The 12,575-nt window shown below is 37.3% G+C and overlaps 1 protein-coding gene across 9 annotated transcripts; it reads left to right on the plus strand.

Moving 5' to 3' along the window:
* The first annotated feature begins 25 nt into the window (after positions 1-25).
* On the plus strand, positions 26-7,633 carry LOC142342768 (outer dynein arm-docking complex subunit 2-like). Of its 9 annotated transcripts, none has more exons than XM_075394318.1 (5): positions 26-92; positions 1,610-1,839; positions 4,411-4,572; positions 5,021-5,861; positions 6,512-7,633. In XM_075394318.1, the coding sequence occupies exons 2-5, from the start codon at positions 1,705-1,707 to the stop codon at positions 7,510-7,512; spliced, it is 2,139 nt and encodes a 712-aa protein (XP_075250433.1). In that variant the 5' UTR covers positions 26-92; positions 1,610-1,704; the 3' UTR covers positions 7,513-7,633. The 9 variants fall into 9 exon arrangements, with proteins under 9 accessions (XP_075250433.1, XP_075250436.1, XP_075250435.1 ...); XM_075394321.1 differs by having other exon boundaries at positions 32-161; positions 1,628-1,839; XM_075394320.1 differs by having other exon boundaries at positions 35-161; positions 1,624-1,839.
* Positions 7,634-12,575: the final 4,942 nt, after the last annotated feature.

Consider the following 12,575-nt stretch of genomic DNA (forward strand, 5'->3'; position numbering starts at 1 on the left):
CAAATTTTGAAACATTTTGAGAATAATTTGCTTGCCTAACAGTAGCACGCTATATTATTTGTTGCTAATACTAAATACTTATATAAGTTAAAGTATTAATTGCTTCAATACGTTTTAAACTTTTTCTTAGCCAATTTGATTGTATTTTAGTTATATTTTTAGTTTCGGGATCTATTCTGGTGGAAATTGTAATCTGCAATTAAACCCTAATCATTGAAGAATTTAAAATCTTGCAAAATCGGATCTTTTCTGTTTTTGGCCCCCCAGCTTAGTGAACATGAATTTTTTTATGACCCCCAGGCGCACGCGCTATTTTCTTACACGTGCTATATAACAACATATAATTCGTAACGGGGGGGGGGGGGTCATAATAACACTGGGGGGGGGGGGGGACAGAATAGATCCCAAATATCTTGCAAGCAATCTTACAAGGGATACATACTAATTGCGATCGGCTTTCAAGGTTCTTGCAAGATTTGAATCTGCTCATCACTAGGGAAGCTTAGCATGATAATTTTTTATCTCACACATTACTAATTTTGAACCGTTTTTTTTTTAAATTTTGCCATCCCCCGTTCCCCGCCCAGGGAGTTTAAAAACCCTGGGTCTTTCCCATTAAAGGCTCCCCTCCCCATCGCGCATCACCGTCGCAAATATATGGCCATAATTTCATGGGGGATATAATGGCAATGAACAAAACCCATTCCATAAACTCAGCTCACAGGTGAGTAGAAATGAATTATGAGCACATCAAGGGAAGGGGTCGAAGAAGCAGCTTTGGGTTGAGGACTAATGTCGTTGTTAAATTATTGGGGCTCGTTTTTCAGACAAAATGATAAAAGAAACTAGAACATCATCTCGATTGGATGGTACTCGAGTAAGAGCATCTCAACAGAGTAGATCTAGCAGTTTTCAAATCAGCCAATCACAGCAATCTGTTTCCTTTTTCACTCCTTTTTTAATTTTAATCAGCAAATACATTCAATTTCGAAAATATGGCATCTTTTCCCCCAAATAACGCCCCGTTTGCCACAAATCGGGGCTTTACTTTTGCGGTGGCTTATATTGGGGAAAGTCGGGTCTAATGGGAAAGACCCGGAGAAAATATTGGCTATCTATTCCTTCAGTCGAAATAATACAGTACGTCTGCAGACCAAACAAAATTACATCAATAGCGCTTCTCTTGATTTTTTTGGGGGCTATAGGTTATCTGACCACTAAGCTGGGGGGGGGGGGGGGCTATAGGTTATCTGACCACTAAGCTGGGGGGGGGGGGGCTATAGGTTATCTGACCACTAAGCTGGGGGGGCTATAGGTTATCTGACCACTAAGCTTGGGGGGGGGGGGGGGCGCTATTATGGGAAAGACCCGAAAAGATAAAGAAATCCAGTTTGTGCTCCCCCATTCGAGCTTAGTGGGAGCATATTATTAGCAACCGCCAGAAGCACGTACCATATTTTTTTTACAAAATGATTTACTATGTAATGGCACCTGTTCTGTAACGGGGGGGGGGGGGTATAACGGGGCACAAACGGAAAAGATCCGGAATTAGAATAAAAAGAGGACATTTGGTAATATTATTGGAGAGTTTGGGAATTTTTCCGTACAGAATAGATCCGAAAGCTAGACATCAAAGAAGAGGGAAACAGAAGAGTTTGAAAGCAGACACCGAACAAGACCAAATCATCAGAGTACAATTTGGACATGATGAAAAGACAGGCCTCTTCAAGGACGCTCTCCCTCAACAACGAGTCCAATTTAATACAGAAACGGACAAGTCAACAACTACTCCTCAATAGGGCCAGTATGAAGAGCTTGGGCAGTCTTTCACACTCCCAAGTAGGCTAAATTTATTTGAATTTCACTTTCGGGTCATTTCCATTATACCCCCTCCCCCAGCTCAGTGCGTAGGTACATAAAACGTAGGTCAAGAGAGTTTTACTTGAGAGAATTTTTACCGTAAAATGGGTCTAGCTGTCGGTCGAAAAAAACTAATTATCAAAAACTACATTTAAGTCACACCTATCATACAGCTATCCTTGTTGCGAAGCTCACACGTCTTTTTCAGTGATTATATCAGTGATGTATCGTTGTTTGACCGGAAAATTCAACTCAAGACACTGTCAAGATACTGGGTTTATAACAGGCTGTCTCTTTTCCCCATTGACAAAAAATTAAGATTAACGTATGAAAATTAGGATCTTATGCGTGCCAGTACGTTATGTGCCCCCAGTTACAGAGCACGTGCCATTACATAATAAATCATTATGTAAAAATATGACACGTGCGTCTGGGGGTTGCAAATAATATGCGCCCACTAAGCTGGGGGGGGGGGGCACAAACGGAAAAGATCCAAAAATTATAATATAAGTATGAATTTGGATGGTGCATTTTATTTGCACCCCTCACATGCACGTGCCATAATTTTACATAATGATTTACTATGTAATGACACGTGCCCCCGGAAAAGATTCTATTAAAACTTGGATCAATTCTGTTCCCCCCATCTTAGGCCTACTGGGCATATAACTTTTACGCCCCCCGGCGGAGTTGCTAATTTCCACATAGTACCGTGCTATTTGAAAACACATAAATTGTATTTGAGGGCATAAAAACACGGATTGGCACAGAAAATGAGTTCCAGTTAATTAATTGTATTTGCCTTAGATCAACCTTTTGGAGCTATCTTAAAACTTAAAACAGCCTTTATTCGATTTGAAACGGTCGCTTTGAACAAAATCCTTCAAAAAGTTTTTTTCAACTCAAAATTTACATAAAACTTCTCGGAATTATGTGTTTGAAATGATTCTTGAAATTTAAATAAAACTTTATATAAACAATGCCCCCTTTCAATTTTCGGGCCTTTCACATTTTAGCCCCCCCCCCCCCCTCCAACTTAGTGGTCAGATAACCTAGAGCCCCTCATCAACCCTCCCTAACCATGGCAGACATACCATGATGGGGATTATTTTTCCGGGGGTGCTATAATGGGAAAATGGAGGGGGATGCTATAATGGGAAAATCTCCGATATATTTTTGAAAAAATGGAGCAGAAACGGCGCTATAATTTTTTTTCCAAGTAAGTTTATTTTTAAAAATTACGGCCAAAGATCACGGGAAGGCGAAAAACACAGCACTAAGCAGTTTTCAGCAAAAGTAGGATTCATAGCATTTCAAGAAAATTGTTTACGCTTACCATTCTTCTTACCTGAATTAATAGAAAAAAATTTGGCAATTAAAACATTTTTCTGCTTGTTTCATGCAACCAGGGAAACGTTATGCGCATTTTCGTTTATCTTAACAAAAGTGGCCACTTTTTTTAGTTGCTTTTTAGTTACATTTTAATTTACTGCTAGATTTTTTCTGAGTTTTACTGCTCCGATTGTAGGCCTGTCAGAAAAATTTTTAGAGGCTTGAAAAAATAGAATTGAACATTTCTTTTCAACAAAAATACTTTGTAAAATTATTTGTTGAACAAAGTATTTGTAAAGATATAATATTAACAAAAATACTTACAAAAAGGTTTCTTAAAAAAGAAATTAGAATGAAAAATTTAAAATTACAAGAGAGTTGTTTCTATTTTCATAGGATTGGAAATCACAACTCCTGAATACCGGAATTTCGAAAAAAAGTTTTCTTTCAGGAAAATTGCCAGATACTTTCAGAAATCGTTAACTGGAATTTTTAAGAAACTGACAGATATATTCGGAAATTTGGATATGATACTACAATTCAGACTTGAGAGCAAACCTCTCCCTTTTATGTTCGGTCGGTCGAAGTACAAGGGAAAAATATTTAGGGCAATTTTTTGGCAAAATTTTTCAACCTTCTTCAATATCAACCTAATAAACGATACTTTAAGTAAATTAAAACAAAAAAGTATTGTTTTAAAACGACGATCTTGCTGAAAAGGTATGATCTCAACCCGGTTGCTTGTTCCACAATTTAAGTTTGTCATTACCATGCTTACCGTTTTTTGCTTACCATGCTTTTCATGGCACTTCGTTATATAACTACGCATGGAACTTGCCTATTTTTAACAAGAGTTTTATATTAGCTCTTATCTATTGATAAACGATGAAGTTTTCAATTATGGTAGATCAATAGTCTGAAAACACGTTTATTTACAATATGACATTAAAGCAAGTCTTCAACGATTAGCTGAAATATTTCAATGCCTTTACACTGAGCCGATGTTGTTCACACTATCTCACGTTGTTCACGAAGGATGTTAGATTACCTCTTGGAGAAAATAATTTCAGACAAGAAGAACTGTACTCTAAAAATATTTGACCATGAACCTTTTCGAAACTTCTTTTTGACTTCAAAACTTTAGTATCCACAATTTTATTAGATCTGCGCCCAACTAAGCAACTAAGTAATTGGAACCAATTTATGTGTTTGATGCAGTCGAGCAAGCGTCTGAGCAGCGTGAACAACCGGAGGCAGACAGGTCCCGGTGGCAATATGGGGGGAATTCCGAAGGCCACAGACAGTGACGAGGCATCCAGCAGCAGTGACGAGAGTGACGAAGAAGATGAGTTCATGCGCGAACAGGATCAAAGGAAGAAAGTTAGTAAAACACAAAGGCCTCATAATGAACACAAAGGCCTCATAGAACAGTGACTAGTCTGTTCAGTACCATGCGTGAATTATCGTTGATTCTGATCAAGTTATATCTCAAATTGCCGGTGGGAAAAATTGTTGTCTCCCGAGGCGAGTCAGGATGGTTATCTTTTAACATCTTTTCAAACGAATGTTTATCTTTAGTGATTCTGTTTGAAAATCATGTAAAATCTTACAAGATAACCATTTGGGCTTGTCTCAGGTGATCATACCATTCCTTGCTAATTGTTGTTTAAATCATTTTTTTCATAGAACCACTTTTTGTTGATTATCTAAACTTGTTTTGGTTTAACCTTTTGGTTTACCCTACACTATAGATTGAAAACATCTTTTTTTGATACATCGAAAGCTAACGAAAAAAGCCTGAGCAATGAAGTTTTCTCCTCTTTTACAGGACTTAGCGGTCAAGAGTGGTCTCACGGGCGATAGATCGCCAGAGTGCATCCAAGTTGAAAAACTGTTCAAGTATATGAGATGGGGTAACAAAACAGTCACAGTCTTAGTCCTCTGTCTTCTCAAAGACTTGAATCTGCGACAGGAAAACATTCAAATGACTATCGAAGAACATGGCTTGGATCTTCTCCTCAATTTAATAGACACTGACGATCTCAAACTGAAGATCGGATCTCTGAGGATCCTCAAAGAGATCTCGACTAACGTCGCCATTCGAAAATCGATCCGAGATCTCGGCGGATTGCAGGCGATAGTGAACCTCGCGAAGTCCACGAACAAGGAGTTGAAATGTTTGGCCGCAGAGACCATTGCAAATTTGGCTAACAGTGGTAAAGCAAGAACGGCTGTTAGACAGTATGGCGGAATTAAACGATTGGTTTCTATGATTGAATTGGCAAGAGATAAAAAACTTAACCAACACGTGTCTGAAGAAACTAAAAAACACAATATTGAAATTACTCGATGTGCGGCAATGGCATTATCAACTTGTGCAAAAAGCAACAAAATCAAAAAAGCGATGAGAAAAGTTGGAGCAATTCCCGTTTTAGCTGAACTACTAACTAACGTTAACGATATTACAATATTAATACCAGTAGTTAACACATTACAAGAGTGCGCAAATGATGTTAATTATAGAATAGCGATTCGAAATATGGGTCTGGTTCAGCATATAGTACGTCATCTTAAAAGCGACAACATTGAACTCAAAATGTATTGTTCGTCTGCGTTTAGGAAAATTTGCGAAGACAAAGAATCATCTGACATTGTCAGGAATCAAAAAGGTAGGAACTGTTTCCTTCACCACGAACAGAACTTTTTTTAACAAAACTTTTCTAACGTATTGTGAACAAAACTAAAACGCGTTCTTGCAAAATAAATAGTTTGCACAATCTAAGACGAGGTCCCGGACCGAAACTATTTTTGATCACCCAGGCTTAGACCTCAACTAATGAAAAGACTTTATAATTCTAGTAGGGGGTTTCAATATTGACTTTAAATACACGGTCCAGCTAATAGTTAAAGTCGGGGTAAAGTCTTTTCATGGGTCCAGATAAGGTCTTTTCATAACAAATTAAGGTCGTGCATGGTATTTTCATGAGGCGAGGATTGTATTGTTTTGGGATTTTCATAAGTCGAGGTCTAAACATGGGCAGGCTCTGATCAACCGGCAATTTTTGTCCCAGAACTTCGAGCACACACCAGGGCATTATGCGCTAAATTTCCTGTGAGGAAAAATGGAAAAATTTTGTAGAAGTTTCTAAATTCTGGACACTGGTCTAGACATGAGCTGTTCAAAATAGTTTCGGCCAGGGATTTTTTGTCAAGAGGTTATTTTTGCCTGAGATTCTAACCTGGGTAATTATCACCTTAGTGCAAAAGTGTCAATTGTTGATAGTTCTATATGACCAAGAAAAGGAAACTGTTCCAAAAGGTCTGATGCCATTGGTTGATTTACTTGAACTCTCCGATAACAAAGAATTACTAAAAGCTGCCACGGGTGCGATTTGGAAATGCTCCGCGAACCCTAAAAATGCAGAAGTTTTTGAAAAGGCTAACATCATTGAAACTCTTATCAAATTTATCAACTACGAGCAACCCGAAGAAGTACGTATAAATTGTACTGGTGCAATCGCTACACTTGCAAAACGTAAACACAACCGGCCCGAAATCCGACAGAAAGATGGAATTAAGAGTCTCATGAGCCAATTAGGGACAACTACAGTTTCGCTTCTCGTCAACTCAACCGATGCCGTGGGAACCATGGCCGAGGACAAGGAAAGCATCGGAACTATAATAGAACTCGACGGAATCCGTCTTTTATGGTCACTCCTGAAAAACCCGAACTGGGAAGTTCAAGCAAGTGCTGCAAATGCGATGTGTCCATGTCTCAGAAATATGGAGGACGCTGGGGAGGAGGTTCGAGCATATGTCGGGGGTCTTGAAATTATGATGAACCTTTTAAAGTCTGACCATGACGAGGTTCTGGCCGCCATGTGCAAAACTGTGGCTCAAATTGCTCAAGATCAGGAAAATTTGGGCATTATGACAGATCTTAAAGTCGTAGAACTGCTCGCAAATTTGACTGGAACAAATAATGATTTGTTAAAAGTACCGCTTTGTGACGCTATTGGTTACTGCAGTAATAAAAAACAAAACTGTCGTGAGTTTGGTGACTACGGTGCCGTTCTTCCAATTCTGAACTTTTTGAAAACTTCAAACAAGGAATCAATAAAAGCGTCAGCGGCTTTCGCTTTGAACAAGCTTTCAGAAGATGCCCGAAATTGTATCACTATGCACAAAAACGGGGTTTTTGAATTCTTGATGGAAACAATTGCGTCAAAAAATACAGAACTACAGAAGAATTCTGCAAGTTGTTTGGCAAATATTAGAAGGCTGGCTATGTGCAATGAGAGAGCAAAGTATGGACGTTGAAGTACAAAAATAAAAACTTTTTGAAGCCATCTTCTGATACTAGATCATTAAAAACTTTCCCTATTTACGCAAGGAATGTTTTTCTTAAACAGATATATCTCAAAATTTATTTTTCACTGAATTCCATTAAAAATGAGCTAGGTGGCCTTTTGGCCCGTTGAATGGACAAGTTACAGTTTTTTTCCAGAGGAACATTTCGGTTCAAAATTTTAAGTTTTGTTATGGTTTTTTGTCTGAGCAGTGAAATCAATCAATCAGTCGCTTGGCGAAAATATCATGTTAAAATGAAAATGCAATCGGTAAACCAAGTGAAAATAAAATCGGGCTTGGCTCGGAGGGTTCATACTCGTTAGCTAGAAACAATGTGAAAGAGTATGGATCAGTATTGAGCTGCCGGTTTAAAATTGCAAATCTATGGTTCAGTACATTTTTACTAGCACTATCACTGTATCCCAAGCCTGATTTCTCTCTTAAAACTAGAAAAATGTTTTATCAAGGACACTCGGAGAGCATGCTTTGCAGACATAAAATCTTAGGCTAAAAAGCAGTTTATTCAGAGCATTATCAGAATATTGATTCATTATGTTAAGACTGAGCTCAGAATAAGTTAAATAAGTTCCGGAAAATCTCAGAGTTTTACTATGAATTTTACCATGAAATGTCAATAAATTGTCATGATCAGAACTATGGGCATAGTAAAAATTTTAATAAAAATAATAATTCAGTACTGAAAAATAGCTAGAAAGAATCAAAGACAGACAGACAGAACTGCATTAGAAAACATTTAAACCATTTTGGCACCGTCTCGTGTGCGAACCCCAGCCCATCCCTTATCAGCAATAGGTTTTATCCCTCATGCTACCGATGCGTTTTGCTTTAATTACCACCCTTTCTACATCGGCAAACTTTTGGTCAAAGGCTTCTTTGGTGTGCTTGTTTTTGTTTTGCTGCATGCTTGATGAGCGCAAAAACATGAGTAGATTAAGAGTTTCAATATGGCAGTAAAGCTAGTCTCAAAACGTCTGTGTGTATTACGCTAACCAGATTTTTTAAAGATTTTTAAAAAACATGATAGGAGCGTTAATCATTGCACTCAAGTGCGACCTACTTTCAGTACGAGAAAGGGAAAGATCCAATAACAAAATTGATAAGAATGAATCAAAGAAAAAGAAAGAAAGACAAACAGGAGTGTATTACAACCAAACAACAAACCATAATTGGACCAACAATACAGCAGCCATTTCCAGCACCAACTCGGTTGAAAGCCAATGTCATTCGCTTTACAGCCAAAAGTTTTATTCCCTACGCTGCCGTTGCGCTCTGCTATTGTAAATTGCACATTGAACATAAGACAAAATTATGTCAATAACCTCTCCGGCTCGCTTGTTTTTGCTATGACTCATGCTTAATGAGCGCAAAACATATGCAGATTAAGAGCGTAAATACGGCGCTAAATCGATTCACAAAACCCATTTACAATGCTGGACTGCACCGCTAAAACATGTGATGATAAGAACGTTACCATTGCGACTTAATTTTCATATATAAAAGGAAAAAGATGGAAAGAATGATCAAGTAAGGAAACGTACAGAGCATCAACTAAGGAAGATAACGAAACAAAGAAACACAGAGACAGTGAAACAGACAGGAGTTTAATAAACAAAATCTTTACCAATGTTTGGCCCAAGAAGATTGTCCCCATTTTAGCACAAACTCGGCCGCGCTACCTTTTCGCTACCTAAGCGTATTGCATATGTCTACTGCCCTTTCTATAACAGCAATATTCTGGTCATGGCATTGTAGGCTCGCTTGTTTTTGCTATGAGAAATGCATAATGAGCGCAAAATATGTACAGATTAGGAACTCAAATATGTTTAGATAGGAGCGCTGTTAACCATTGTGGTCAAATGAGAGTTGTTTGAAATTAGTGGAAGATTAGTCAACACGACTACAACTGCTGCAAACTTAGTTTCATAGCAATTCGTTGGATAATAGTAGTAAAACCGCAAATTAGCAGCTATAATAAAACCCAAACTGTGAGTAACCCAAAGGAACCGTGGAGTACAGACGCAGCTCCTTTGATATTTCCAATTCGGCCTGATTGTACTCTTGGTCATATTCTTTTTCGACCTCCCATTTCTTTCTTGGGGGAATATATGCTCAACTTCTTTTCCTGATCAGTCAAATACGGGCAATCAATATGATAATCGCAGAGAGTTGTGAGAGAACAAAAAAGCGAGAGAAAGAGATTGAATGAATAGAGAAGGAAGTAAAGAGATAGAGATAGAGAGAGAGAGAGAGTGAAGCAGAGAGACAGAGAGAGAGAGAAGCAGAGAGACAGATAGAGAGAGAAAAAGAGGATAGAAAGAGGGAGAGAGAGATAGAAACAAAGAAAGAGAGAAAAGAAAGAAAGAAAGAATGAAAGCAAGAAGTAGAAAAAGTGAGAAAAGAAAGAGAGAAAAAGAGGGAAAACGGAAAGATAGAAAAAGACAAAAAGAACAGAAGCAAGTGTTTGTGATAAATAATTGATCAAAAATTGATTTTGGAGCAATAATATTAACGGAAAATTCATCAGTTTTTACGAGAAACCATCGTACCAAAATGTAATAAAAAATAAAAAGATGCAGGATAGAAGATTAGCTACCTAAAACAATTGCCATTTTCTAATCCCACAAGCAAACGCAGAAACATAGATCAATCAACTTTGCAAGAACTGCTCTTGAACGCCCATCGGCGTGGTGTAGATTAGAATTTTTTATGGCTACAAAGGGAATGTAGCCGACACGGGTTAGAACCCATGACCACTAGATTAGCAGTCCTCCATCTTTCCAACTGCACTATAGCATCAACAAACCACTGTCTCTCTCATTTGTTTTTTTGCTATCAATATACACATTTCAGATCTAGTGCAAATGGGATCACGCAAAAAGGAAAAACTAAAGCGTGAAAAACTTACTTGATAGCGCATATTGTTATAGAAAAGCGCGAAATATTTGAAGCTAAAATCTTGCAAAATACACACCTTTTCAATAAATGCTTCGAACTAACTTCCTTCGAGAGCAACTAAAAAACACGTAGTAACCAGGACATTAAATCCTCCCTCTGGGCTTGTCTACCTTCAAGCCCTCGTAGCCTCGTGGAAACTGCACCTGACTAACAGTTTTTTTCTCGGGTTCGGCTTTTGTCTTGGGTTCCTAACTACTTTGAGCTTCTTAGATCAGTGACCTCTTTCGATATGTTCGATTAACCATTCTGCCCAATGCGGCTCTTCAAAATGCGCTTCGAGATGCTCCTGAAACATTCAAAAATTTTGTCATGTAATAGATCTCACGCGTTTAATATATAGGATGAGACTCAGGTTTGGGCGGTTACTTACTGATGCCTACCTAACTGCTAAACAATGATGAGCAGCTTCATACTTGTTTATACTGGTTTGTTATCAAATTCTGTGTACAGGTTTGATGTTTGTTGCTTTCTGTAGATTAAAAACCAAATTTTTAATTGGGTTCGTCCATAGTCTGCACCTATTTTTGACTTTGTTATCAGATTAGGTACAAGATCACATAGCATCATGATGAGTTCGAAAAAACCAACGGAGATACGAGTTTTTGCTGTTTCCCATTTATAATATAAAATAAACAAATTGTCAAGGACTTCTCGTTTTTCAAAGTACGAACTCATTTATGAAACAGATTTTTAAAAAGTAATACGACGATCACGTCACTGTTTAAGAAATATTACACTTTCTTTCGCTCTTTAGATTTTTTGAAATAATTTCATGCGAGTATCATCAGTGAGTTTCATATCATTAGAGGCACCAAATATTTTCAACACTTTTCAGTTTTTGTTCTCTTCGTAGTTTCCTTTCTAAATAGATAAGGCAAGAATCTCAATGGTTGAGAAAAGATGTAGTAGTTCGGATTAAACGACAGTGATGAGTTTATTATTTAGCAACTACTCGTTCTATATGAAGTTGAAACCTAAGTTGTTAGCCGCTTTGTGACAACTTTGAACGAAAATGAAACTCTTAAATTTTTAACAATATGTAAGCCTCTTGGCCTGATGGCTTTCAAAATGAACAATCAATCGCCCTGGACTCGTTGTTGCATAAGCAACGATGATTAGACTGTAGATCGACAAGAGTCAATACTAACGCGAAAAAAGCAGCGGTCAATTGAAAATCTTACTTTATACAGGAGGCCGGATAAATTACATTTACATATAAGGCTCCCATCACGTTCCTCCACATTTTTCACTCACAAAAATTTCTACAAAACCAAGAAGAGATTAAAAACTTTCAAAAAACACACTGCTGGAAGTTAGTTAATGTAATAGAAGAGTAAAGAAAAATAGTTCTATATCAAACCAAAAAAAATAATTAAATAGTGCTGCATTATAGATTTGCTATGAAAATGTAACTCCCTAAGTAGCCAGTGGATCCAATCAAAAGTGAGACCAAATCATAAGACCACCAAATAACAACTAACACACGCAAAACTCATAAAAATCACAAACAGTTTTTCAAAAACAGTGTTGAAGCCAGTAAAACCAAAGGCAAATAACAATAACAATTAGATACGTACATTTCTGTTCTACTTGAACTTCAATTGACCTTGTTATTAAATACAATATGTAAAAAAAAAAACATAAATAGTGACTAGAAAAACAAATTTCAAAAAATCAAAGCTTTTATGAAAACACAATGAGTCAAATCAAAAAACCATAAGTTAAAAAAACCAAGGCAAGACAAAAATTTTCACTGCTTCACCAAAAAGATGGTACGCGGCATTATTGAGACCAGACTACAAGTTGACAAAATATAACTAAAAGGGCAGACATCAAAAACACGTTTTTTAGAAAACAAAAAAGTTCAATGTCTTTCAACTAGAAGCTTTAGTCATTAACAGATATCAATAGATAGGTTTATATGTACCTCTAATAGGAAACCATTGAGAACTGTTATTCATCAGTGCACGTCATGCAACTAGAAATAGAAGACAAATTTCGGCAAAAATTAAAAACTCAGCTACATTTTGCTTCAAAACGGTATTGAAGATGCTAAA

This window comes from Convolutriloba macropyga, chromosome 7 (assembly GCF_964194025.1).
Source record: "Convolutriloba macropyga chromosome 7, txConMacr16.3, whole genome shotgun sequence".
NCBI classification, from domain to species: Eukaryota; Metazoa; Xenacoelomorpha; order Acoela; family Convolutidae; genus Convolutriloba; species Convolutriloba macropyga.

What these genes read in the sequence shown, in the direction of transcription:
- LOC142342768 (XM_075394318.1), top strand. Translation starts at nt 1,705, where the DNA reads ATGATGAAAAGACAGGCCTCTTCAAGGACGCTCTCCCTCAACAACGAG. An exon ending in GCAGTCTTTCACACTCCCAA is followed by an intron (nt 1,840 to 4,410) that starts GTAGGCTAAATT and finishes TGTTTGATGCAG; the next exon opens with TCGAGCAAGCGTCTGAGCAG. An exon ending in AACAGGATCAAAGGAAGAAA is followed by an intron (nt 4,573 to 5,020) that starts GTTAGTAAAACA and finishes CCTCTTTTACAG; the next exon opens with GACTTAGCGGTCAAGAGTGG.